This window comes from Mesocricetus auratus, unplaced genomic scaffold, assembly GCF_017639785.1.
Source record: "Mesocricetus auratus isolate SY011 unplaced genomic scaffold, BCM_Maur_2.0 Super-Scaffold_100013, whole genome shotgun sequence".
Classification (NCBI taxonomy): domain Eukaryota; kingdom Metazoa; phylum Chordata; class Mammalia; order Rodentia; family Cricetidae; genus Mesocricetus; species Mesocricetus auratus.
In genome coordinates this window covers 51646023-51673490 of record NW_024429196.1, presented here as the reverse complement: position 1 = coordinate 51673490, position 27468 = coordinate 51646023, and the positions used below count along the sequence as shown (strand labels likewise).

The following is a 27468-nucleotide window of genomic DNA, read 5'->3' as shown; positions in this document are numbered from 1 at the left end:
AATGAGAAAAGGCTTTGGTGTCTTTGGTGTCTTAGCTATCACCTTTGGGTGGACTGATGCTCTGTAGTTTTCTTTGCCTCTTCTTAGTGGTGACAGTATGGCTACTACTGCTCAAGGCCTCTCCTCTTCGTGTATGACACAGGAAAAGTGTGGATCAACAGTAGCCCTTCATCATTACAACAGGTGACAAAAGCCTTTCCGGAAACCGTGCAGCAAGATTTCCAGATTTGCTGGTCAAAACTTTCACAGGGCCACTCTGACTGGAAGGAATGCTGTGGAAGCATGAGTTAGCCTTTCCAACTACTGATGGAGATGAAGGACCTTGAGTCAGATTTTGGGTTTGTTGACCAGCAATACCTACATAATCTACCTGATGGATGGCTAACCAGAGACTAATTTCTGTATTTTTCTTATGAATGCACTTCACAGGAAACGTAGTGCTCACCATTCCAAGGGAGATGGAACACATTCCTACCCACAGCTGCAAACTTTTGATCACTCCAGCAATGCATAATTTCTCTGTCAGGTCCGACTAGAGCTTGTGTATTCAGAATGTCAGCGAAATACATTGTCTAAAACAGTGGTAACTCTAACAAATCCTCCTAAAGAGTCATTGGTCTACAGACATGCCTGGTGTGGAGGGTGTGAAAACTGAGACTTCCTATTCTGGTGTGTGCTCTTTATTCAACTGGCCTGCTGTTCTGGTGTTTGGTCTTGGGAGGCTCCTCCTCAGTTGCATTTGGTTACAAGGTCTGTGCTACCATAGCTATATTACAAATTTTTAGACAGGGTTTTTCTGAATTGCTTTGGAGCCTGTCCTGGAACTTTCTCTGTAGACCAGGCTGGCCTCAAACTCACAAAGATCCTCCTGCCTCTGCCTCCCCACTACTGGGACTAAAGGTGTGCGCCAACAATGCCCATAGTATAAAATTTTAAGGCAGGTAGAGGGGTTGCTTCCACTTGTGTTAGCTACTCTTTGGACATCCTCATATAAATTTTGGAAGAAATTTATCCCTCTCTTTCAGATTTAATAGGAATTGTTTTGTACTCATTGGCATAATTTGCGATACACATACATACATACATACAGACAGACAGACATACACACAAACGTATTTCATTTTCTTTGAAGAAGTATTATTATAAGTATTTTTGCATTTTACTTCAATCTCACTTGTTATTACTATATACTAGTAGTGTATTTAATGCAATTTGTTTCCTTTTGTTAATCTCACTTTTTTGTTGGGGTGGGATTCACTGGGATTTATTGCACACTAGACTATGCCATGTGCAACAGAGTGTTTTGTTTCTCCCTTTCTGTCCTACCTGCTTTACTTTTTCTTCCTTATTTTGTGACTGGAATTTCCTGAACTGTGATGAAGATGAATGGTGAGATTTTTATATCTTTTACTTGTTCTTCATCTTAGAAGGAGAGAAATGAGTCTGTCAGCTACTAAGTATGATTCTAGTTGTACAAGCTTATAGTAGAAGTTCGTTATGCATTTATAAATGTCTCCTCTCAGTTTTCTGAGTTGATTTTTAAAAAGCAAATCATGAGTGGGCATTGAATGTTTTGTGGATGTTTAAGCCGTAGGAGGAAGCTGGGTTGGAAAGAGAGCAGTGGATGGATAGGAGAATGATAGAATCTGAATGTTGTCTAAGACATGAAATGTTCGTGACACCAGAGACATTGCCTAGCTCTGAACCAACTACATTCATTTCTTTATAAAGAAAAATATTTATAGATATGGTTGTATGAAAATATTCTTTTTTCTCTTTGGTTTTTTGCAAAATGTTCCTTCAATAGAAACTTTTTAAAAAGGTACATTTTTCCAGAGGGATATGGATCTTTCTTGATCTTGACATTGCTCCTATAAAACAGATTCATATTTTATTATCCAGGAGGAGTACTTCCTTGTGGCTACAAAGCTCTGTTGTATCATTTATTTAAAATATGTTTTTTTAATAATTTGAAAATTTTGTTCATGAATACAATGTGTTTTGATTAAGTTCATCCGCATTCCTCCTCTCCATTCCCTTTCTTATCTCCTCCCATTATCTCTACCAAAATCACGCCCCTCCTCTCCCCTCCCCTCCTTCTTTTCTCTTCTTTCTTTAAACCTATTCTGTCTTCTTTGCATCGCCAGTGTGTATGTGAGTGTAGGGCTATGTGCTGTAAGCATAAATGTCTTTCAAGGTACACACACCTCAAGAAAAACTAGTTTTCCCTCTCTTAGCACCCATCAGTTGCCAGTAGCTCCTCAGGGGTGAAACTTTGTGACCACCTTCCTTTGTGTCTGGTTTGATCTTATGCAGGCTTTTGCATTCTGTGACAGGCACTGTGAGTTCTTGTGCCCTGTTGTGTCCTGAAATTACTGTTTCTCTGTTGTTATCCACCACCGCTGACTCTTAGAGTTTTTCTATCCCCTCTTCCACAAAGATTCCTGAACCTTTGGGGGCAGGGTGTGGTATGTATACCCCATTTAGGACTGAGCACTCTACAGTCTTTTTTGCACATTGGTCAGTTGTGGGTCTCTGCATTAGTTACCATCTACTGCTAAAAAGTTCTCTGATGAGGGTTGAGAGTTGCACTATGCGTATAATGGTAATTCATGAGTAGTCAGTTTGATGTCCATTTAGCAGATTAATACTAGTGGTTTCTCCCTTAGTGCCTGTGAGCTATCTAGCCACAGAGTCTTGACTCTGGTAATGATGCCAGATATGAGTTCCATCTTGTGGAATGGGCTCTAAATCCAGTCAGATAGAGGTTGGTTACTATTATAAAATTTGTGCCACTATTGCAACAGTGGGTATATCCTGCTATGTCCATATTGTATCACCCAGGGTTCACAGATGGCTAAGACTGGTGATTTCTTTCTCTTCCAGTAGTGTCCTATACCACAATGAAAGTTAGCCAGTATGGATAAAGCTGCTAAGTTGGTACAGCTTGATTTTTCCTGTTTTTCCATGATTCAAACATGTGTTGTCTTCATGCGTAGGTTCCTACAATCAACTTCTAGAGGGTAACAGAGTAGTGACAGTAATCTGTAGTGTTTGGAGGTTTATAGGATTCTATTGATCAATAACTCCAAAATATGGTAGCTTGTTCCTGGCACTGGGTTGTTATTTGATAGCCTAAGAGGGCCCTTGTCCTCTGTTACAGGGTAACTTCATTTAAACTCTTTTTTATGTGAGTATATGTTTTGAAAAATTTTAAAGGCATGTTCCATGTTTTATATAGTACATTTTGTTTTCTTGCTTTTTAATATATTTTCATTTTACAAAACAGTTTATCTCTGCAATTTGCTTTTTGTTTCCCAAATAAAAATTAAAAAAGAACATAGTATTTATAGAAATGTTACAATAACAGTTCATTTGATAGTAAGCTTTTTACTTAATAGCCCATATCCCCAAAATGTCTAGTGTGTATATTTCATCAAAACTGGAGTCAAAACATAGGTAGTACTCAAGATTATCCATCAAGCTCCAATCATACCATTCCTCAAAAGTCTCATGTGTAGTGGGAGGACCCAGTTTGCAGTCACATTTTACATTGAGTGTTATGTCTCAAATAGTACTTCAGTCTGGGCTAGTTTTGTTCCTTTTTCATACCCTTTCTTTATATCTTGACATTGTTGAAGAATTCAACTTAGCTGTTAAATAATTGTTCCGGTTTGGATTTGCCTCATGTTCTCTCAGGAGTCATGGTGTACATCTTTGGGCTAGACATCTCCAGAGGTGCTCCTTGAACTGCTTTCTGTATATCTGATAGCCTGTCACTTGACTGATTGTTTTTGGAGGTTTACTTACTTCTATTTAATCTATCTATCTATCTATCTATCTATCTATCTATCTATCTATCTATCTATCTATCTATCTATCTATCTTGTGTATGTGAGGGTTCGTTTTTTGGAGTATATGTGCTCTGTGTGTATTCCAGGTGTCTTCGGAGACCAGAGAAAGTGTTTGAACACCCTGTGTCCAGAGTTGTAGCTGTTTGTGAGCTATCATGTACTTACTGAGAACCAAACTTGGGTCCTCTACAAGAGCATCTTAACCACTTTAGTCATCTCTCCAGCCTGAGAGTCTTATTTTTTTTAAAATTATTGATGATTTTAACTTTGACCTGTTGATTAATGTGATGTTTGTTGTTGTCTCCATTGGTTCCCCCTGGTATGTATTTGTTAAAAGATTCTTTGAAGATATGTAAATTTTTTGTTGTTCTTCAAACTTTGACATTCTAAGAGTTCCTGGAGTCTACACATTATACCTGTGGTGGGGGTGGGGTGAGGGTGGGGGATTGGGGGAGTGCCCTACTCTCTCTTTTGGTTTGCTATGGAGTCAGCCCCTTCTGAAATTGCTTGGGGTTGTCCTCCTGCAGGGGACCATCATCACCCCATTATGCTTTTTTTAGTAGACATTGGGCATCTGATACCACCTGCCCCTGGTGTCTGCCTTCTTCCTGTCTTTCCTTCTTGAGAAGTTCTTTTCATGCACTGCACTCCAGCCTGACATTGTATGCTGACTGCCCCCTACAGTATGGGCCATCTGGCCCTTTGCGGGCTCTGTATTCTGTGTGGGGGCAATTGTCTGAGTGGATACTAAAACCCTGCTCACATTTTGATACCTCCTGCTAGGTCTGCTCTTTGTGGCCACCCCCACCTTCTGCCTCTTTAACCATTTCCTCTCCTTCCTGTGCTCTGACAGCCTCTCTTCCTTTGCTGCAGCTGCCTTCTCCTAGCACAAACACCTGCCTTCTAATGCCCTTTTCTGAGTTTGTATTCAAGAGGACTTTGGGTAACAGGAATGTATTTTCCTGAGGCCATGTTGGAAACAGTATTGCTGTATTCTTTTCTTTGACCTCTTTGTTATTAATTTGTTCTTTGGCAGCTTCATACATGTATACACTGCATCCTGGTTGTTTACTCCCATCCTTTCCCGTTTCCTTCCATTCTTGTCAACCACCCCTTTATTCTTTTTTGTTTCATTATTTTTTATAAAAAAATGTGTATGACTGTTTTGCATGCATGTATGTCTGTGTACTGCATGTGTGCCTGGATTCTCCTGAAGCCTGAAGAGGGTTTAGGATCCTCTAATGAAAAACCTGAATACACACCCCACTTTTTTTGAGACTTGGGACGTCACCGGGGTATTCAGCTGAAGCCCGCTTTACTTCAGGTCTTTAATTAAGACTGGACTTACAGACAGTGTGAGCCACCATGTGGAAGCTGGGACTCTAATGTAGGTCCTCTAGAACACCAGCCTATACTCTTAACTGCTTAACTGTCTATCCAGTTAACTGTCTATATATATAAAATAAATATATTTACACACATGTATTTAATGCGTGTATGTCGTGTGTGTGTGTGTGTGTGTGTGTGTGTGTATGTGTACATATATGTGTGCCCATGTATGGAACTGGAGGACAACCTTGGTGTTTCATTAGGAATGCCATCCTCCCACTTTGAGGCATTGTCTCTCTCTTGCAATTAGTCTAGAATTGCTGGCCAGCAAACATAGATATTCTCCTGCCTCTGCTTCCCAGTGATGAGATTATAAATGCATTCCACCATGCTTAGCACTTTTACATGGGTGCTGCAGATAGAACTCTGTTTCTTCTGCTTGCATACCAAGTACCTCTTTACTAACCGACCATCCCTCCAACTCTGATTGATTTATTCGTAGTTGCATGCTCTTCATGTTTACTTCTTTCTGCCTTTTCTTGAAAAGCAGATATCATTTGTAACATTCTAAATGTAGAATTTATTATACTCAATTAAAACCCCCCATACTATAATCCACTGGCTAAATGTGAAAAGCCTGGTTGATCTAGACATTATAAGAGAAACAAAAACAAAGATAAAATCCCTGTACTTGCAAGTCATGAAAACCAGAGTCACTGTAGCTAGCCCTAGATGGGAGATAGATTCAGTGTGTGTGCCTTAGCTTGAAGTACCAACAGCCTGCCCTGCCCCACTTTTCAGTTTCCAGTTTAGGGGACCTCTTTGCAAGTTACAACATCTCTTTCTGTCTTTGCTTCTTCATCAGCACTATGGGGATTAAAAATACTGTAAGCTGTAGAGCTCAGATCAGATAATGTATTTGAACATGCTTTGCAAGTGGTAAAATGCTATGCAAATGTGGTTATTTAGTTCTGATTTATTACTTAGTCAAAGTTGAAATATATAAGGAATCAAGTTAAGCGTTTTAATTGCACTTGCAACTTCTAGGCAATTCCCTTTGACTCAGACTTCAGAGAAGAGATTGGCATAAGTTTTGCTTTCCCTTCTACTTGAGGCTCATTGTTCTGTCACCATTACTCAACAAAGTAAACACTCCTATTTTGAAGTTGTGCATACCTATTATGCTCCTGTTGCACATTTCTGGCTTCTTGATGATTTTTGCCCATGGAATATAGTAGTCTTCCTACCCAAGATGTTGCTGTTTTTTTTCTGAGTTCCTTCAGGCATCTCCAGTTGCTTGTGGCATAGTCCTGCTTTCGTCTGTCACAGGACAGGGGACACAGAGAGAACTGACCTTCCTAGTCTCTGACTTGCCCTCACTACAGCTTCCATTCTTTTTTGGAATCACTGTTTTTATTAGCTTTATAGACCAGAAACCTTCACCTCTTTCTTTTCTCATAGAACATATTTAGGTAGTTACTAACTTTTTATTTTTTCCATTTGAGTCTCAGTTTCTCCATAATTAACAGCACATTCCACCACTTACTTTCTTATCTCCTAACTATTGAAATAGCCCTTTTCAAGTCAGAATTAGAACCTCTGCTTGCTAGATCCCATATTGGGTGTTTTGAGTAAGTAGAACCACGCAGAAAATATGTCTGTAGATTTGTAGAAACTTCTAGATGCAGAGCTTAGGCCTGGGGAAGAAGGCTCACCTGCCAGGCATAGACTCATGGCCACATGCTTCAGAATCTAGGGAAACCTGATTTCCAGAACACGAGTGATATTTATGTAAATGTGAGTAGGTACCCTCTATATTTTGGTGAGATTCTTGTTAATCTATTTTAAAAACATTCTCCTTTTACTTTTGGTTTAGGCATGCCTATGCATAAACATTTATTATAACCCTTTATGGAAAACAGATTTTTTGTTGTTGTTGTGTTCCTATAGTAAGTTTAATTTCTTTGTAATCGATACTCTGTATTTTAGGGGAAGCAGTGCTATCATCTTTGGTCTTTGTTAATGTTAGAACAAGAAGATACCATGGAAGACATATCAAATTGTCTATCAGAGCTCATCCTCAGCATCTGCTCTAATAGTTTCTCTAGTTTCCTTTCTGACTTCTGTGCACCCTAGACTATTTTCAGCATGAGTTACCCTGCTCTGCTGCAATAGTCAATTTAAAAACAATTTCACTGGTAGTGGTGACACATGTCTTTAATCCCAACAGTGGGGAGGCAGAGGCAGGTGGATCTCTGTGAGTTTGAGGCCACCCTGGTTTACAAAGAGAGTTCCAGGACAGCTTGGGCTGCTACATAGAAAAACCTAGTCTGGAAAAACAAAAACAAAGACAAACAAAAAAGCAAACAAACAAAACCACTTTCATTATCTCAAAAATAAACTATAGGTCATCATACTGTCTTCCCTTCTCTCCCTCCCCAGCTCCACTCAGTCACCAGTTTATTTTCTGTTCTGTGTTTGTATCTCATCTGGACCTGTGTTTGGAATAAGGTCATGGTTTGTGCACTTTCTGACTGATGTCTTTCACTGAACATAGCACTTGAATATCCATCTGTGTTGTTGTACCTCTCAGCACCCCATTTTTCATGTTTAGTAATATTATGTTGTATATTCTGGGTTGCATTTACCCATCCATCAGTTGATGGATATTTATATTTTCTGTACTTTCTCACTCTCGGGAATCAGGCCTTTGTGAATGTTGTTGTACAAAGTTCCATGAGAGCATGTTTTTATAACTCTAGGGTAGACATTCAGAGGGCGACTTGATGGACTGTGAGTTAGTGTTTAATAGAGGAACCAGAAAGCCATTTTGCATTGCAACTAAAGCTTTTTTACAGTTGATCCTCAGCGTGAGAGTTTCCTAGGTTCTAGAGTTTTCTTGTCTTTGCTAACACATCTTTAAAACAGGTTTAAAAATCATGGCCATCCCTATAGATGTGAAACAGTCTCACTGTGGTTTTTACCTGCCTCTCTGAAGGGAGCATCTTTTTATATGTTGGCTATTTGCATATTTTTGGACAAGTTTCTATTTAGATATCTTGACCATTTTTACATCTGATTATTTACCATTTTATTATTGAAATCTAACATTTATATTGTCTATTTTCCTGATACAAAATTGGGACTATAATTCATTGTATTTGACTTTGTTGTAAGAAAATGTACTGAGTCAAGTAATCAAAATAAATAAAAACATTTTTGTAAAAGTATTTTATTTTATTTTTTTTTTTGGTTTTTCGAGACAGGGTTTCTCTGTATTGTTTTGGAGCCTGTCCTTGTAAAAGTATTTTTAAACATAAACGTGTGTGGGTTTATGTATGGCAGCTAGAGGAGGGTATTGTATCCTCTGGGTTGGAGTTACAATGATTTTTGAGTTGCCCACTGTTGGTGTTGTTGGGAAGTACAATCCAGGCCTCGGTAAGAGGAACAAGTACTCTGCTAAGCCATTTCACAGCTTCCAGAGTAAGATTGTCATCATCCACAAGCTAGCATTGAAATCCAAAGGCTACATTTGGCGTTACGTTTATTAGCATTCACTTAGAAAGACATTCTATCAGACGCAGTCTACTTTGGTTATCTTTACCAATTATTTTTAATGATCTTGAGATAATTCTTCCTATTTTTTTATTGTAAGAGGTTTTGAGGTATTGTGACAAATGCATAAGGTTTTCTAAATAGTCATTCTTTTCCAAGTATTGTGTTTTATTTTTGTTAAGTTTTGTTTTGTTTTTGATAGTGTCTCACCCTGTAGTCAAAGCTAGCCTGGAACTTACTCTGTTGCTTAGGTTGGCCTCAATCTCACCCTCCTGAGTGCTTTGTTTACAGGTTTGAGCACCTAAAGTAGATGTATAATGCAGCATTTTACCTTTTAAAAAATGGTTATTTCCCTTTGTCTGAGACTGATAAAATATGCTTGTTCTTACAGCTGTCATGGTATGCTGATTTTGGTGATGAATTTCAACTCAATCAAATCAACAGCCCTTCACTGTATTGCTAAGTTTCTTTCTTTCTAGGAGTCACTTAAAATATCTAGTGTGGGTTTGGCTTGAGTATTGAGAAATCAAAGTTGCCTTAACTACTTTGCTCTTTGTGTGTGTGTGTGTGTGTGTGTGTGTGTGTGTGTGTGTGTGTGTGTGTGTGTGTGTGTGTGTGTGTTGGTCCATATATGTGTATGTTTGTAGATGTGGAGGTGAAAGGACAAACTCCAATGTCACTCCTTAGCTGCATTCACCTTTTTTTTTTTTTTTTCGAGACAGGGTTTCTCTGTATTGTTTTGGAGGCTGTCGGTCCAGCCTGGCCTTGAACTCACAGGGATCCGCCTGCCTCTGCCTCCCTAGTGCTGGGATTAAAGGCGTGCGCCACCACCGCCTGGCTGCATTTACCTTTTCTTGGAGGTGGGGGAATTCAAGATAGGGTTTTCTCTGTGTAAGAGCTCTCTGACTGTTCTGGAACTCACTTTGTAGACCAGGCTGGCCTAGAACTTTAGCTCACTAAGATCCACCTGCCGCTGCCTCCTGAGTGCTGGGATTAAAAGCAACGCCCCCATGACTTTGTTTACTTTTTAAAAGTAAAATAAAAAGAAAAAAGAAAAAAAAAACAGGCTTGTTACAGCTTGTCATTCCGCCTTGTTCTCTGAGGACCTGCCAGTGAGGCTAGGATGGTTGGCTATTGAGTTCCAGGAATATATATGCCTGTCTCATCTTCTTCATGTTGGGATTAAGATGTGTGCCACAATACCTGGTTTTAGTCTGTGGATTCTGGAATGGGATTTAGGTCTGCATAGTTGGATGGTGAATGCTTTGCTGACTGTACTGTCTCTTGGTCTTGTTTGTCATAATCAGTGTCATTTTGTTTATTAGATCTTTGATGGTATCCGTCTTCAAATACCATATGAATCTTCCTTATCTTGCCATTTCCTATGACAATCCCCACCCTCATCTCCTCAAATTGGCAATTGTTTTGACCCTCTAGACTTGCTAGGTCAACTCCAGAAGTGACTCTTAGATTAACCTTCCCTGCATTTCATTCAGGTTGTTTCTGATCTTGGAAACATACTGTTCTTAACAAACGACTTGAGTTACTGATTTGTGGTAAACAACTAGGGAGTGTATACAGTCTGACAGAAACCAGATGTTTTTGGCAATTTGCAAGTGAGTGATGGTCTCTGGGTTATTTAGGTCTTTAGCTGAGTAGAAGTCCTTTTGTTACATCATTTTTAGGATATATGAAAAAAGCTTTTTTTATGTGGAATATACAAATGTAAAGATCACATTGTAATTTGGACTTTTATTTATTAAGTCATGGGCTTTGAAGGTTTACTATGACAGGAAAAATTGCTTACTAGACAGTTCAGGGATCAGGCCACAAGGCCCTTGGTTCATAAAACAGACATGACACTGAGGTATAGATGCCCTGTTGGGGTTCTTTCGATGCAGTGACTTCTGAGTCATGATGTATGTGGACCGACATAGCTATTGGGAGGGAGAAAGACTATTAGCAATGCTTGTTTTTGTAGTGAGTACATGGCTGTCTTGCATTTTCATTTTAATTATCATTAGGATACTTACTTATAGAATGAAGTTTCAGTAGTTACTGGAATTTTTGCCAGCTATTGCTTATCACTTAAACCTAAAGTTATTTTTCCTTCATTCAGTAAACAGAGTTCATGCTGACTCTTAGTTCCATCATCTTACTTTTGTGAAACACTCACTCAGTAGGAGTATTTCGAAAGAACAAATTCATTATGAGGGTAACCTTTAAGAGAAGGTACTTGTCCTCAAGACCTCCTGCATTTGGTTTTACACAGGGACTCTCACAATGACCATCACTCTGGAGCTGAGGGCCTCTTCCTGCTCAGAAGGAGAAAGGAAGTCTGGGTTCTCTCAGCTCTCTATGTCTCTTGTCCTTTTTTTGTCTTCTCTCCGATCCTTTCTCCTTGTCCTCACACTGTCCTAACCCTAATTACCCAAGGGAGACTATTCTCTAATGAGTCATTTTCATTGTTTTTCTAAAACGGCTTAGGAAGCACGGGTACTCCATACCATTATATCGGCCACAAAATGAATAGTGGGTGAACTGAACAGGAAAAGTTAACTCATGACCAACATTTTTATTTATCTCTTATTGGCCTTAAGAAGTTATTGTTTTCAAGATATACCTTACGGAACATTTAAGTTCTTTTATTAACACATAGTTTACTCTCAAAGTTTTTAAATGGTTCTCCATGATTTGTATCATGTAAATAAACTCCCAGCTCTGAGTAAGCCTAATGCACATTTAAACTGTTTGGACTTGACTTGTCTTCCAGAGTTCTGTGGTGAAGAAACTCTCAAAAAATGCTTTTGGGGCCAAAACCATCAAACTTTTCCCTCTTCGTGTTATTCTCTGTGAACTTTGAGTTTGCATCAGCCTGGTTGCCCTCTGCATTTAAGTCCATGAGTATATGCCTCTCACTGTTCCTTCCTGATCCTCTGGTGTCTCTCACATGGAACTGTTGTATAATAATAATGCTTTGTTCTGCATGGTGGTAAATTGTGCCATGTTGACTCCTGCAGGGAGCAGGAAGACTGGAAGGCATGTTTGGCGTCAGGATAATAACTCATATTTGTTACCAAGTCTCTTGTCACTTCCTTCTATGCCCACCTTTGATGAGAGCAGACCAAAGCCGTCCTACTAAAAAATCTTAGAGATACTGGAAATGCAGGGACAGCTGTGTTTGAAGCCTAGAAACACCATTTAACAATCTCAAGGCCAAGTCACGTTACTTGGTGTTGTCCTTAGATACACTCTCCATTATTTTTGGTCAAGAGGTAGAAAACCACTAACGAGACATGCTGATTTCTTCAAGCTCACAGTCTGTGGAGTCAGTTTGTCTGGACTCCTAATCCTTGCCCATCCTTTAACTGATACTGTCTGAAAGTTACTTTTCCTTTCTAAGCTTGAGGTGCCTTCTCTGACAATGGGAATAAAATTGAACTCTCCTTAAAGGTGCAGGGCTACATGCAATATGTATTCAATAATGTTAATGATGATCATTATTACCAATCATGGCTTAATTACTGTAGACTTAAAAGCAATTTCTAGTGTGTGTAAAGAAATAATTTAGAAACTAAGTACATTTTGATTAAAACAAATATTTGTCCTTCTTTCCTCATGCTCAGAGTGTGTGGTTTGTTGGTGACCATCATTATCTTGGTTCAGTGACTACGGCTCTTAGCAGGGGACATGTATCAGGTCTGTATTTCCATGCTAGATCACAGAGCAAGATGGTTCAAGTTCTTACCTTACAGTGGTTCAAGCTCTTACCTTACGGTGAAAGGAAATGAGTGATTCTAAGTATTATAAGAAGGCATCAACGAAGATGAAGTAGGTTTATCAGTTCAAGAGAAAAGAAAGCAGGCCAGGCAGGGCCAGTGAGTGGCTCAGTGGTCTGGTGCCAAGAAGTCTCCATAGCTACTTCTGCAAGCTCTCTGCTGACCTCTACATGACCTACACACACACATGTGCACACAATAAATGTAATAGAAGTCAAGTAGAGACAGTGACATGGCTTACTATTTGCTAAAGCCTGATGACCTAAGTTTGATCCCTATTATGTAATATCAGGAAAGAACTAGAGACTTTCACAAGTTTTTCTCTTATCTTTACATGTACACAGTGGCACAAGTCTCTCATTGCCAACAAACAAACAAACACAAACAAATGTATTATTTTTGAAAACAATTCTGTATTAGGGACTGGAGAGATGGCTTAGCAGTTAAAGAGCCTGTACTGGATTCAAGTTTGGGTTCCTAGCACCATTCCAGGAAGCTCACAACTACCTATAACTTCAACTCCAGAATGATGTGATATCCTCTTCTGAACTCTGTGGGCGCTTGTATTCTTATGAATATACCCCCACCAGATGAACACATGTGTACACAAAATAAGAATAAAAATTCAAACAGTATGGGATAATATAAATTAAACATTCTTTTGTCTCTAAAGAGTAAATAAAAAATGAGCATTCATGAAAGGTTTTAAAAATCAGAGAAAATGAAAAGGTAGATCTGGGGCTCATGAGATGGCATCCTGCCAAGCTTGATGATCCGAGTTTGTTCCCTGGAACCCACTTGGTAGAGGAGAACTGACACCTGTGAGTTGTTCTCTGACTGATACATGTGTGCTTAGACACACATACCCACATGCACACATACCTAAACAAATAAAAACAAGCAAACAATCAAACAAATAAGCTGCAACTGCCTGAAAGCAGGGGTCAGTTATAGCTTTCATGCCTTGACCCTTGGTGACCCATTTCTTCCATCAATGACCCATCCTTAAGGTTCCACAACCTTCCCAAATAGGACTAGTTAGTTGATGGGGATCAAGTGTTTAGCCTTCTACAGACTTCTTATCTAAACCTTAACATCTCATAGCTTTACTTTTGCTTAATAAGTCTACCATCACCTAAAGCATGTCAGTGTCCATGCTTTAACACACTGCCCTTTGGGGAATACTTATGATCCAAACTATGAGTCACCTATTTATTTAAGCCATCTTTCTCTAAAGGAAATATATATATATATATATATATATATATATATATATATATATGCTTTCTAGTTCTTATCTTGTTAATCATCAATGAAAATATTATTATACATTATGTATATGTGTATGATAGGAGTTAGTGCTGTTTCTACCTTGCCTTCCTGGCAGTGAGGGAGCAACAGTCTCAAGTTTTCCTTATTGCTTTGCTTATATTAAATAGTATCATATTTAAAATGTTTTCTGACTTGATAGGAAAATGTAAACACTTATTTCACTTTACAAAAAATATTCAATAAGAGCCATGTATATCAGTGTAAGTGTACAACATCGGAAATCAAAAGCAAAATTATGTGTCTATTGGAAGGGAACAGGTACATTCCCACCCAGTCATGGTAGAGGGGAAGTGTCCTAATTGTGAATCACAATTATAAGACAAAATTGGGGGAAAAAACAAGGAGGAAAATGATTACCAATTTGATGCCTTAGAAATAGAAAAGTGTTATGAAAACTGACCCCTCCCAAAAAAAAGAATTGAGAATAATGTTGTGATCTCTTTCCTAGATACATCATTAATGCCTCCATAAGTCTTAAGTAGCCCAGAAGAACAAATGAAAGGCAGAAAAAGAAAGCAAAACTTTAAAACTAAACAGGGAAATTTTACAAGTTACAATAAGAGGAATTTACATGGACCTATCACTGACATCCCATTTTCTACCAAATTGTCTAGAGTCTGAAGGGGTGACAACTCATCTAGTAGGTAAGGTTTGTGAATAGCATTCACAGGTTCTGTCTCTCGGGATGTACAGTGATATACCCTGTTCAGTGAGTCTCACAGTGTGAAAGGACTGCAACGGTTATTCCTTGAACTCAACAGTACCACTGTTTTATGCTTGATACCAAAGGAAACCTGGGAAAAAGCAGTCACACAATCTCTCTCTCTCTCTCTCTCTCTCTCTCTCTCTCTCTCTCTCTCTCTCTCTCTCTCTCTCTCTCTCTCTCTCTCTCTCTCTCTCACTCACACACGTTCATTGGAGCACTGTTTGTAATAGTGAAAGACCTTAAATAGTACAGTCTTAAAGTAGAAGTTCCATGTAGGTTCCCTGACATTCACAGGCTCCCAGACCATATCTGACCTCTGAGCTCTGGCTGGCAGTGCTAGAACTGTCCACTCTGCTTTCCCCTGTCTACCAGCATTCTTATGCTGCCTGGGTAGGCACATGTTTTTGATTTGATTAAATGTGATATTTATCTTTTCTTTTTTGTTTTGCTGTTTCTTTTACTAGAAAATGCGTCAGATGCAGATTTGTGGCTCCTGAACAGTTGCACTGTGAAAAACCCAGCTGAAGACCATTTCAGAAACTCAATCAAGTAAGTCGGAGGTCCCCATTCTTTTCATTTCAGATAATCAAGGGAAGAACTAATGTCAGCCAACAAAGCACAGAAGCCTTTACTTTTACAAAGCATTTATTTGTGTGTATGTACCACAGTGTGCACATGTAGGCCAGAGGACACATATGCACATTTAGGCCAGAGGACAGGTTGCTGGAGTCAGTTCTCTTCTTCTATTGTGAGAGTCCTAGTGATTGAATTCAGGTTGTCAACCTTGGTGGCAAATACCTTTACCAACTGAGCCCCTCTCACTATTTCCAAATAAGCTTTTAAAAGATTTATGTCACTCTGCTGTCTTTTCAGCTCATGTAAATCCTTTACCTTTTTCTGAATGTTTCCCAAAATTATTATATATTTAGTGTGTATCAAAAAATATGAGTTGGACTTTAGACAGTTTTTCAAATAAAAACACTTTTTCTAATTAACTTATAAATAAAAACATTCCAGCTAGATTAAGGAAGCCACTGAAGCCCTATCAAATGGACTTTTAGCTGCTGTTGTTTTGGATTTATCTAAGGAATTTTGTAATGCAGTTTGAGCATTTGTGAGGCTAATTTGTCTCGTCTGTGTGTTCTACTCTGAGGATGCAGACATTCCTGGTGAAATTGCTTGCCATACTCCTCTGTCCCTCACATTTGCCTTGTTCTAGGTGGTGTAGCATGTGCCAGGGAGCTCCAGTAGGCTACAAATACATGAGTTCTTGCTGTTTGGTTTGTTTCCTCAGTGTGGAAGACTCTTTCTTCATATATGCTTTGAGTCTTGTTCTACCAGCTTCCTTAGAAACCCTATCCTATAAATTATTTCCTCCTAGGCTTTCAGCCTCTCTAACTTGGTTGGCTCCTTTCTGTTGCCATTTAACATACTGAGATCTAATCAGTTCCAGATGTCTTTGTTACCTATTTTCCATTGCCTTCCCAGCCAGGCCTTTTCTTTGATCTACGTCTATTATTTATTTATTAAATATTTATTTTCAATTTATATGTGTGCATTTGTGTGTGCCTGTGTCTGTGTATGTCGGGTATATGCAGGTGAGACTCAAAGGTGACAGTTTCTTTAACTCAAAAGGAACAGGAAAGTTTGGACTCACAGCAGGAAGTAGCAAGGGTGGATGGAGCAGGGATGGAGGGCTGCCTCCAGGCTTATAAGAGATCTGAACCACACCAGAGGATGATGCTGTTCATTTCTAGAAAATCCTCCCTCCCTCCCTCCCTCCCTCCTCCCTCCCTCCCTCCCTCCCTCCCTCCCTCCCTCCCTCCCTCCCTCCCTCCCTCCCTCCCTCCCTCCCTCCCTCCCTCCCTCTCCCTCTCCCTCCCCCCCCCTCTCTCTCTCTCAGTCTCTCTTTCTCTCTTTCTCTGTCTGTCTCTCTCTGTTTCTTTCTCAATGAGAAATCTGTCATATTCATAGTACTGTCTATTGGACAGTTAAATTTATACAAAGACATTTTAGTACTGATCGCCTAGCTTGCAAACTAGAGAAGATGGTCCTGTGATTGCAGATTAGTCTAAATGTTCGGTATGCTTCAGGTATAGCTCAGTGGGAGAGCATGTGGGTAGAGTCCTGAGTTCAACCCACAGCATCACCAGAACAATACACAGCCCGGACCAAAACCAAAACACAAGGAAAGAATGAAAGGGAAAGAGGAAAGAAAACCGCCATGCAATTTTTTTCCCAGTGGTTTTTGTTATTGAGTCTGTAAGCAGCGTTATTCTTTGGTGAATGAGCCTCAATGTCAGTATGACGTGTGGTGAAGCACCACTAATCACAAAGGAAATTTGTTCTTCTAACACTACAAAGCTAGGAATTGTAAGCTTGAGTTCCTTTAATGTACTATTCTTCTTGATTGAAAGAAAAATGAAAAATATTATTCTATATGATTAAGTATTTGTCAATGGCTTGAGAGACTTTGATCCTTATAACCAGGTGTTACTAAAGTAATACTTCAACTAATGTTTGATTTGTTTCCAGAGTAAATATAATCAGGCAACATATAAAAACAATTCACATAGAGAGCATGTCAGATATAAGTGACATGTATATACTTGAAGACCTGTTGAGTGTTTTACATGTCTTCCTACTTCTTGCCATCTCCTAATGAAAAAAGATAAAGGTGAATAATCATTATTACCTGTATGTAATAATCACAATGGTATACATTTATCTGCCCTTATCCTGTGGATCCATTGCTTCAGCCTCCATTCTTATATTTTCTGTTGCTTTATGCTTTTCAATAGGTTGAGGTACTTGTCCATCTGTGATGGCCAATCCTTTGTATTAGAGCATCTAACTCTTTTTTCTTCCCTGTATCACTTATCCATAACAATTGTTTTGCTTTATCAGCATTTAAAAATACATTCCCTCTGGTGTGGTGATAGAACCCACTGTCCCACTGAGATCTTCCATAGAGCCCGGAGCCTGGTGTTCACAGACTCTACCCCAGAGCTCCTACTCAGGGTCTGGAGTGTGCTTGTGCAGTGCTTTACCACTGAGCTCTGTCCTGGCCTGTCACTAATTCTGGCTTGTCATGTCCTCGAGCATTTGCTTTTGTTCCTTTTCAGTGTATTCTTGGTCTTTAGTCACTGTTTGCCTTTAATTATCTACTGCCCATCACTTCATTTTGTCTCTTGAACCCTAAGTTGGAACCATTCACCTCATTATAAAAGGATAACAGGAACACAGGTGAGTGACAGGGGTTTGTGTTTTTCATGTGATTGATACAAGTATCGTTTTTGATCCAGAAGTGTAACGACATCTGTGCTCTCTCTCTCTCTCTCTCTCTCTCTCTCTCTCTCTCTCTCTCTCTCTCTCTCTCTCTCTCTCTCTCTCTCTCTCTCTCTCTCTCTCTCTCTCTCGTTCCTGAGGTTTTATGATAGATTATTGTCAGATTGATGAAATCACAATCACAGAACCTTTAAATAACAAAAATATAAGTGAAGCTGACTTTCTGGGCTGGCCTTGAACTTTGAATTCTTGTTATTGGCTCATAAAAACTGCTAACGGGCCTGTGTTTGATGATGCTGCCTGCTTGCTGGTTCATTCTGTTTTTTCTTGAGTGTTTGTCAGTACCTGGTTTCTGTTTTATCCATTATTCAGTATGGTTTAAACAATATGGCCTTTAACTTGAATGATCCTTGAGTAAATGAGAAAGATCAAAAGTTTGAAAAAAATTGCTCTTAATGACATTTTGAAGTCAGAAAAGGCTTTAGCTTTTGCTTTACAGAAGTGTGGGGTCTTTCTCATGCCACCTAAAGGAGGTCATGCAGAGGCTGGTAAAAATAAACACATCTTGTGTGTTCCATGTAAAGACAGGAAGAACAGCCAGCTTGCTTTGATCATGGACTGATGACCTCTGTCTGACCTTGTACATTATTACCCAAATGGGCACTGTGGACACACCGATAAAGCAGACAGACGAGAGTCTTTCCCATTGTGAACCATCCTTGCCCAGAGAAACGTATGATAATGCTGACAGGATGTGTTAGATAGCCAAGGCAAATGAATAGTTGAAAATAAAGAGAGAGATGGACACAGCAGAAAAGGTGGGCCTGAAGTACAGGCTACCTTCTTTGTCTGATGTCTTTTCTCTAAGGGCTTCCCTTACACAAGGTCCTCCTAAGCAGAGCAGTAAATGACTTTACTCTCAGTCTGACTGTGGAAAGATTGTTTGTTTTATGTTGATTTATCTCTAAGTTATTCATAAATTGACGGAGGAACAAGAGGGCTATTTCAGCCAGAATATGTGAAATAAATTGCTTTAAAAATAAGCTGAGTTGTAGAATAGACAAGGAAGGGCTTGTCCTCTCAGTCAGTAATTAATTACCTTGTTTAGAAGAAAGTGAAAAACTCAACTGATTATGTTGTTAACTAGATTTACTAATAGTTATTATATTTAAACTACAATTACTTCAGTTAATTTTAATTTTCATTTAATTTAAATGAAAAAAATTGGTAGAAAATTAAACCGCATTGGGCCTCATTTGACTTTTTATAAGAATCAGGTTAGCTAATTAGAGCTGTTTTCACATCACACACACACACACACACACACACACACACACACACACACACACACACAGAGGGAGGACAGAGAGAGGGAGGGAGGGAGGGAGGGAGGGAGGGAGAGAGAGAGAGAGAGAGAGAGAGAGAGAGAGAGAGAGAGAGAGAGAGAGAGAGAGAGAGAGAGAGAGAGAAAGGATTGTGAGAATGTTTGTGTGAGAGTGAGGGCTTGTATAGACCATTACATGCTTGTGGAGGTCACAGGACAGCTTTCAGCTGCCTGTCCTTGTCTTGTCACATTGTTGGGGTAGGATATATTTTCCTGTGCTTAATAAGCTAGGTTGGCCTCTGCAATTTTTCTGCTCCCACCTCCCATTTCCCATAGTTGCAGCAGGAATACAGATGCACTTCTGCATTTGGCTTTTGTATGGCTTTTAGGGATCCAAACCTAGGTCATTAGACCCAAGCAGTAAGCATTTTTACTCACTGAGCTATCTCCCCAGCCCACATATGGATTTTAGTCCCATGTCTTGTTGAATGCAAAGTTTTATTTTACCTATTTGTGTGAAAGGCTAGAGTCGATCTCAGTTTTACGTTGTCTGAATGTAAGGAGAAGATAGGACGAATTCTTGTGCCATCCTGTAGCAGTGCAGTCTTGTTGCTTCAGCCATTACTGCACATCAGTTTTCTTGTGGTGAGGTGAGTTGCGGGTATTGGCCTATGTGGCTTTGTTCATTTCCATCAGGCATTGTTTAATAAGGTGATGCTTTCTCTAAATGGTTCTCTGCTCACTGTGTGTCATTCTTCTTCCATTCTCCATCTGTTTCCATCATTTGGGTACTGCAGCAGACTGGCCCCTTCCATGTCTGTTTCAGACCCTACCTTTCTTTCCAAGAACTGGACTTGTGTGTTTCTTGAACATTTCTATGTTGGTGTCTACTGTACGTGATGGAGTCTCTTGTTGGCCTTAAGCCCTTAGTGCTTCAACTTCTTGGAGATCTGAGAACTCTTTCTATATGCTACTGTTGCCATTGCTATTTACTCGTTTTGTTTGGTGGTACCATCTGGAAGTTTTTTTTGGTTACCGTTTCCTTCCTTCCTGCCCTTCACCCATTTCTCCTTTTACCAGCCCAGGCCTGTTGCCATTTACTTACTCATGTGTGGTCAGTGTTCCTTTTGGAATCAAAATCAAAACTCATGCTCCCACCTCTACCCAATTCGCTCTAGCCAGTTGCGTGACATCTGATTTTAGTCTGTTTTGTCCTGAGGATCTTCTGCTTCAGTTTAATAGAAACCTGTTAAACTTGTTAACTGAGCTGGCTTTCTATCCTTCGTCATCATTTGGCCTCCTTAAAATCCCTTTAATGTCCCTCACCCTGCAGCTATACAATAAAACATGAAATATTTTTTGTTTGTTTGTTCCTTGCCTACCTTTCCCACCTCTCTTGTTGTCATTCTCCCTTTCCTCCAAATCGTAAAACTTTGCAAGCACACAATATGTCTGCACATACTCCCCCACCTCCAGCCCCCACCACCATCCCAAAGCCTTGACTTTTCCTTCAAATGCACAGACCTGTTTGTGCCCTCTTGCCTCCACCCATTCTAATCTTGCTTGGCAAAGTTTATATTCTTAACTTAAGTCAAAAGTAATAAGGTCTCTGAGATTATCTCCCTTGTAGCCTAGCTCTTTCATAGGTAACTATTTCTTGATTCTGGACAAATATCTAATACTGCATATTACATTTATTTCATTACTTATTTACTTTTTAGGTCTTTAGTGGGTTATGAGTTTTGAGGTTAATGATTAACCTCAAGTAAATTCTCTCTCTTGCACACATGCACGTGTGTGTGTGTGTGTGTGCGTGCGTGCGTGTGTGTGTGTGTGTGTGTGTGTGTGCGCGTGTGTGCGTGTGTGTGTGTGTGTGTGTGTGTGTGTGTGTGTGTGTGTGTGTGTGTGTGTGTGTAGGCCTGAGGTTGACATTAGGCATGTTCTATAAGGCAAGGTCTCTACCTGAACCTGTAGCTTGCTGATGTGGCCAGACTATGAGGTCCTAGGTATCCTTCTGTATGTTTCTCCACAGTGCTTCATTACAGGTACATATTTCATACACAGTTTTTAAACTGGAGTTCTAAGGATTGAATTCAATTCTCGCCATTGCCCCAGCTTAAAAAGACCAATTTATAGAGTAAGGTACTTACAAACTCTTTTAAGAATAGTCCCTCAAGGTTGCTGTGGGTTCCTTGTCAAAGGTAGGATTTTTTTTTTAAATAGGTGAGAGAACATCCTCATTTTCAAATATTGTATCGAGAGCCCTTTTTAAAGAAGTACTTGCTTACTTATAGGCTAGGAGGAACCTGCCTCTCTTGTCTTGAAGAGGTGAAAGCCAGTTTTTGTCTTAGTTAGTTGGTTTCTAGTTTCTTTCCTGAGGAATGTTGTGACAACATTGAGAACACCTGTGCCTTGGAGTCACCTGGCCATGATGATAGCTCTGCTGTGAATGTCAGGACCTTCCTCTACCAAACTAGGCCAACCAGGGCAGCTTCAGTGTTATACTCCAGGGCCATGTACAGCCAGAGGGAAGGGAAGGAGGTGTTTTGCCTTGTGATTGAGACATAAGATTATCTCTCCCTTAGTAATACTTGTTTAATTTGGTTAAATTCAGTTTTCATGTTGGTGAAGGAGCAGAGTTATTCCTTCTGCTGTCATTGCTCTCTGCAGCTTATTGTTAATATGTTAGTCAAGTGTATTGTCATTTACATGTTGTGTATTATTATTATTATTATTATTATTATTATTATTATTATTATTATTATTATTATTATTTGAGACAGGATTTCTCTGTATGGCCCTGGCTCTCCTGAAATTTGATCTTTAGACCAGGTGGCCTAGAACTCAGAGATCTTCTTGCCTCTGCCTCCGAGTGCTGGGATAAAAGGCATGGGCCACCACCACCCAGCACATTGTGTAACTATTATTATTGCAGCATTACCTTACATTTGAACATCAACTTGTTTATATATAGTTTCTACAACTGAGCAAAAGCCATTAGATCTTACCAAACTAAAAACAAAAGATGGGTGAAGAAGTAGTTGTGTTGGGAAAGTTAAGTTTGTATATCAGTGTATAGGGTGAGGAGTGAGTGACACAGCTGAATAAGGAAAGAAAAACAGTCTGATTTTTGAAGTATGCCATGTCTATTTCAGACATGCTGCTAGGTAGTTACTGAGGAGTCATCCACTGAGTTGAATCCAAAGCTGATCTGATGAAGTACAGGTTTCTCTGTTAAGTTGTTCATGGGTTATAAAAAATTTTGTTTTTTTTTTTTTTTGCATTTATGTATGTGTCACAGTTCTGTGTAGTCTACTCCGCTCTTGTGGGGATTTCTATACCTACCCACCCCCTTGAGCTACTTTGGAATTGAGGGTGCTGTTGGAGGATTGAAATTTTTATGAACATTAACTGAAGCTTTTTTTCCTTTTGAAAGTGAGGATTGAGTGTTGTGGGTGTGTGGAACACTCTTTATGTTGCTTGTCATGTAAGCATGAAGCATAGAAATGCATGGAGGGGAGGAAGAGAATTATCTTATGATGTATTCCTGTAGAGTGTAGCCTTTCCCGCCATCCTCCTGGACCCTGCCACGTTGTCTGAACCCTCAAGTGAACACACAGCATGCTATATTAATTATGAAGCTGTTGGCTGTTTGCTTGGTTTCTTACTGGCTTTCTCTGACTTAAGTATTTAACTCATAATTGTTAATCTAAGTACTTCTCTTACCGGAGAAAAGGGTCTGGACCTCTTACTCTTATGGCGGCTACATCATGTCTGACTCTGCCTCTCTTTCCCAGAATCCTCCTTGACTCCTAGTCCCACCTATCTTGCTTCCCTATTGGCCAACAGTGCTTTATTCAACAACCAATAAGAGACAGATTTACAGAATTACATCTCCCATCATCTCCTCTTTTCTGTCTAAATAAAAAGAAAGGTTTTAACTTTAACATAGTCAAACTATATGTATAACAGAACAGTTATCAAGTAAGAACTATAGTTACAATATTTAGTCCATTGACATTTAGTAAGATTTAAAGAAAATATCTATTCTATCTTTGTGAGTCTAAAGTCTTATATGTAACTTACCTTTTATCATAACTAAGGAAAACTATAACTACAACTATCTGTCTTCAACTCCCTCAAAGACCGCAGAAGGATAACATATAAACACTAGAATTGACAGAGACTTCTCACTGCCTGGACAGCCAACTGAAGTTTCTCTGTAACATTGAGGCATCTGTCTTCATCCCATAGGCCACAGTGTGTCTGGAAGATTTCTCAGCAAAGCAGGAATTTTTAAGCTGTCCATCTGGAATGGCAGTCTGTCAGTCATTTTCTGTGTCCTGGGGAAAGTCTGGCAGACTCTTTCATGAAGCAGGAACCCTGTAGGACTGTTTGAGTTCAGCAGTCACTTTTCTGTGGTTCCTGCATGTCCTGTTTATACAGTAACAGTCACTCAATCCAGGCAAGAGTAGTTTCTTGCCTTAATGACTCATCTTGCCAGTTGAAAGCAAACTCCATAACAAGTTTCTTTGATGCCCATCTTCTTCTCAGACATAATTGGTGCTGCCAGGAGCAAACATTTCTCATTGTCATGAAAAAACCTAAACCATTTTAAATGCCATTTTTCTGAAGGTCTTTGAAAGGTTTGAAGACTATCTATCCCAAATATATCTCTGTGTATGTAGAAAACCTAACTTACCTAACTATAAGTTCTGAGTATTATAGGTAACTAGCTATAATCTATACTTAGTTATGCATTATGTTTTAAAAGATCAATATAAACACAATACTTGATCAAGAGGAGAAATATATACATCACAAAATTGACTCTGAATTTGAATCAATAAATGAAAAAACCAATACAAAGTATTCAATTCCTTACCATATTTCTCCTTTTATATTTAAAGAGATTGGTTGTGATCATTAACCAATTACAAGCAACCCCATTCAAATGAAAACAAAGATTTATAAACAATATGGGAATTTGAACGTTGCTCTTTCCAAACTGCTTCCTGCTGGAAGGGGGCGCTGTTCATACCATGGGGATCATGACAAAACTCAGAAACCTGTAAAAGTCTTTGTTTTTGTGGAACACTCTTTGTTGCTTGTCCTGTAATCATGGAGCATAGACATGCATGGAGGGGAGGTAGAGAATTATCTTATGATGTATTCCAGTGAGGAATTTGATCGAAAAGAAACTAGAAAATGTATTTGAATTCATGTTTGCCTTTTTAAGGGACTAGAAACAAAAGGAAGTCACAGTTAGTTATTGAACTTGCAAACAAGGAACAGAAAAGCACTTGAGAAGGGAGCAAATCACTTTAAAATGCAAAGCTGGGTTGTGGAGTTATCTGAAATCTTTTTTGGAGAATAGTATTTTGCATATTTCATGATTACTGTCGCATCAACAGTTGCTTTGTTTTTGCCTTTCTATGCAAGAGAGTGAGTGAAAGAGGTCAGTGTATTCTGAATGGCAACAGCTGGCTGATAGCACTGAATACTCACATAATTAAATATATGTGTTGGCCGTTGTCCTAACAGCTCTGGAGGTGGAGGCTCTGGAAGGCATGCAGAAACTTGCTTTTGCTGGATCAGGGAAGAACTTACCATGATCTAAGCCTGTTCTTTCAGCTGAGAGTGATTTCCTATTGTTTTGGTTTGAATGACATTCTCTTTAATGTTGTGTGTTTGTAAACAACCCAGAGAAATGACTTTTCTTTTTCTTCCTATTGTATTATGTAAATATGACAAATGTAATTTTTCTTAATGTTTCCACAGAGTTGTTGAATAACTGATAATAAAAGAAAAGAAAAACCCATTTCCACTTAGCACATGCTACCCAAATATAAAATATTTATAGTTTTGGGTGTTCTCAGGGCGGTAGTAATGAGGTTGCTTAGTGATTTAGGAAAACTGACTAGGGAGACAGTAAAGGAAAAATGCAATATTCAGGCCATAGGCAGCCCAGATTTTGGTTAGTGGATGCTCTAGTACTTTGAGGTAATAGCTGTGATATGATTCTTTTCAAAGTTTACTTCCCTTTGTATTTTTACACTGAGGCCCTGCATTAACTTTGGAGACAAGATGGGAGCTTGGTGAATATTAGAAGTGAGATGTAGGCACAACGCGTCCAGCACAGATTGTGTGTCCTCCCTGTGCCGATAACACTGTGTTGTGACATGCTTCTAGCCTGTGTCCCCTTCAGTCCTCAGGGGCTGCCACTGTGTCAGTTCTTCAGGCAGTGGGTGATGGTGATCCTTGAACAAATGAAGGAACTGACTTGTTGTATATTTGCTTCTCTGGACATTTGTCTTCCTGATCCCTTCTACCCTCTTCCTCTGTCAGACTAATGTCTTTCTCTGGATTTTCAAAGAACCTTTTCTGTATCTCTTTCTTATTAGATTGTATTACTTTGAACTTAACTTCAGAAAATGTCATAGAAAACCTAATAAATAGAGGCTTAAATAAGATAGGGGATTTATTTTTCTGATATAATGCCAATTCCACAGTTACCAAGTTGTTAGTTTGGTTTACCAATTGAGGGATATGGGGGACTGAAATGTTTGTATTATCAGTGGCCCTTTCCTTATGGTGTCAAACAGTTGTGACTCCCCAGCCAACACGTGTATTTCCCCCAAAGTAGGAAATAAAAGGGTATGCCAGTTGAGACTACCTCTTTTTCAAAGGTGCTTTCTAGAAAGTTCTGGTCAAAACCAGAGTTTGACTCTCTTGTCTGGACCCTTATCAGAAAACTACCTGCATGTGAAAGGTGCAAGAAAACAGAATTAGGACTCTGCAAGAAAAGAGATAGAGGCTGTTCATTGGGGGTTGACTTGATGTCTCTACTGCTGGGTATAAACTCTGCAGTAAGGCACATGTTTTATTTGGCTTTACCAGCCAGTGTTTTATAGGAGGTCTTTAATGTATTTGCAAGTAGACCTTTCTACTCTTACCTGTATTCAGACTATTTAAGAAATAACACAGATGATTGGCATTTGAGAACTTTTCCTCATCTGTTTATCCAATAGCAAAATGCACAGGAGAAGTTCATGGTTCTGATTTTGCACAATGTATTAAAACAAAATTGGGACTGTACATATTTTCTATCTTTAAATACTACAGTGGACATATCTGAAAAGGAATCTGTAAGGAATGTTCAATTCTGAGATTGAACTCTGTCATGCAATCATCATAGCCATGGCTTCAAAAGTAGAATTTTGAAAAGAATTTAGATGGCAAACAGGGATAGAATTTACATCACAGAGGAAACAGGTTATACGAGGCTTAAATTTATGTTATAATTAAATGGTAGAAAACAGTATTTTGTATATTCTAACAATAGGTGACAGCTGAGAAGAACACTTCCCTTCATAAGGTAAAAATGTAAGGTTTTGGATTTAAGAGTGGAGAATTAGGGGAAAAAACCACATTGGAAATCCCCCCCCCATGACTTTTTGTAGTTTGCTGTCCTTGGATTCTGTCTGAGGGAAGCTAAGGGTCTTAAATTCTGGTTTCACTGTTACCTTCACAGTTTGCCTTTTGTGTCCATGGTTATGAGCTATTGGGTGTACTCATGTTGGCTTGGCTCTGATTTTCTTGTTTCAGGCTACTCTTTTCAATGTCACTACATGAAGAAAGATAATGATGAGACCACATAGAAAATGTCAAATATAGAAGATTTTGAAACATGCCACCTTGGTGATCAGTTTGAGTAGTATAAATTCTAATAAGGACTTTGGAATCCAGAATGATTAAGGGCGCTGGTGCCCTGAGATGCTTCTGATTCCCTTCCTTGTCCCACTGCTTAAGTAACTGAAGGCAGCCATTTGTTAGAAATCCACCAACATTCTAAGTCCTGTGAAGAAAGTGCTCTCTGTAGGTGGAGCTGGCAGAGGTCCTATTATGGTCCTGGAAGTGATGGAGAAAGGGTAAAATACCAGAGTCTGGGTTGGTGGTGGGGTGGGATTCTTTATTATCTGTTCTATAGACATAGACAATGCTTCTGAACTTCATCAGACATCCTCATCATGTTATACTGCTGTGAAGTATACTTTTAAGAAAAGCCCATGACTACTGTAATTACTGCCACACATAATTATGCATCAGTTAATACAGTCTTCTATATAAAATACAAGGGACAGAAATAAGGATTGATAACGTACCATATCTTTCAAGATAGAAGTGTTTAGCCAGACTTAATGAAAGACCTGTATATAGGATTACATTGAATCCTGGAGTAATGACGGCAACCTGTTACTTGTGTACCTAACAGTTTACACAGCAAGAATAGTAGTGCCT

The 27468-nt window shown here is 39.2% G+C and overlaps 1 protein-coding gene and 1 long non-coding RNA gene across 6 annotated transcripts in view; one reads left to right on the top strand and one right to left on the bottom strand.

The window, feature by feature from the left end:
• Cdkal1 (CDK5 regulatory subunit associated protein 1 like 1) overlaps positions 1-27468 on the top strand; it is a 523909-nt gene that overhangs the window by 68879 nt on the left and 427562 nt on the right. For all 5 annotated transcript variants that reach the window (XM_021225040.2, XM_021225041.2, XM_040755764.1 and 2 more), the window contains one exon: positions 15020-15104. In XM_021225040.2, the coding sequence (XP_021080699.1) occupies positions 15020-15104 (85 nt within the window). The remainder of the gene's footprint in view (positions 1-15019; positions 15105-27468) is intronic.
• On the bottom strand, positions 10479-12729 carry LOC121143588. Its single transcript, XR_005880832.1, has 2 exons — positions 12510-12729; positions 10479-10675 (listed from the first exon to the last, which is right to left on the bottom strand). It is a non-coding gene; the product is annotated as an uncharacterized LOC121143588 (long non-coding RNA).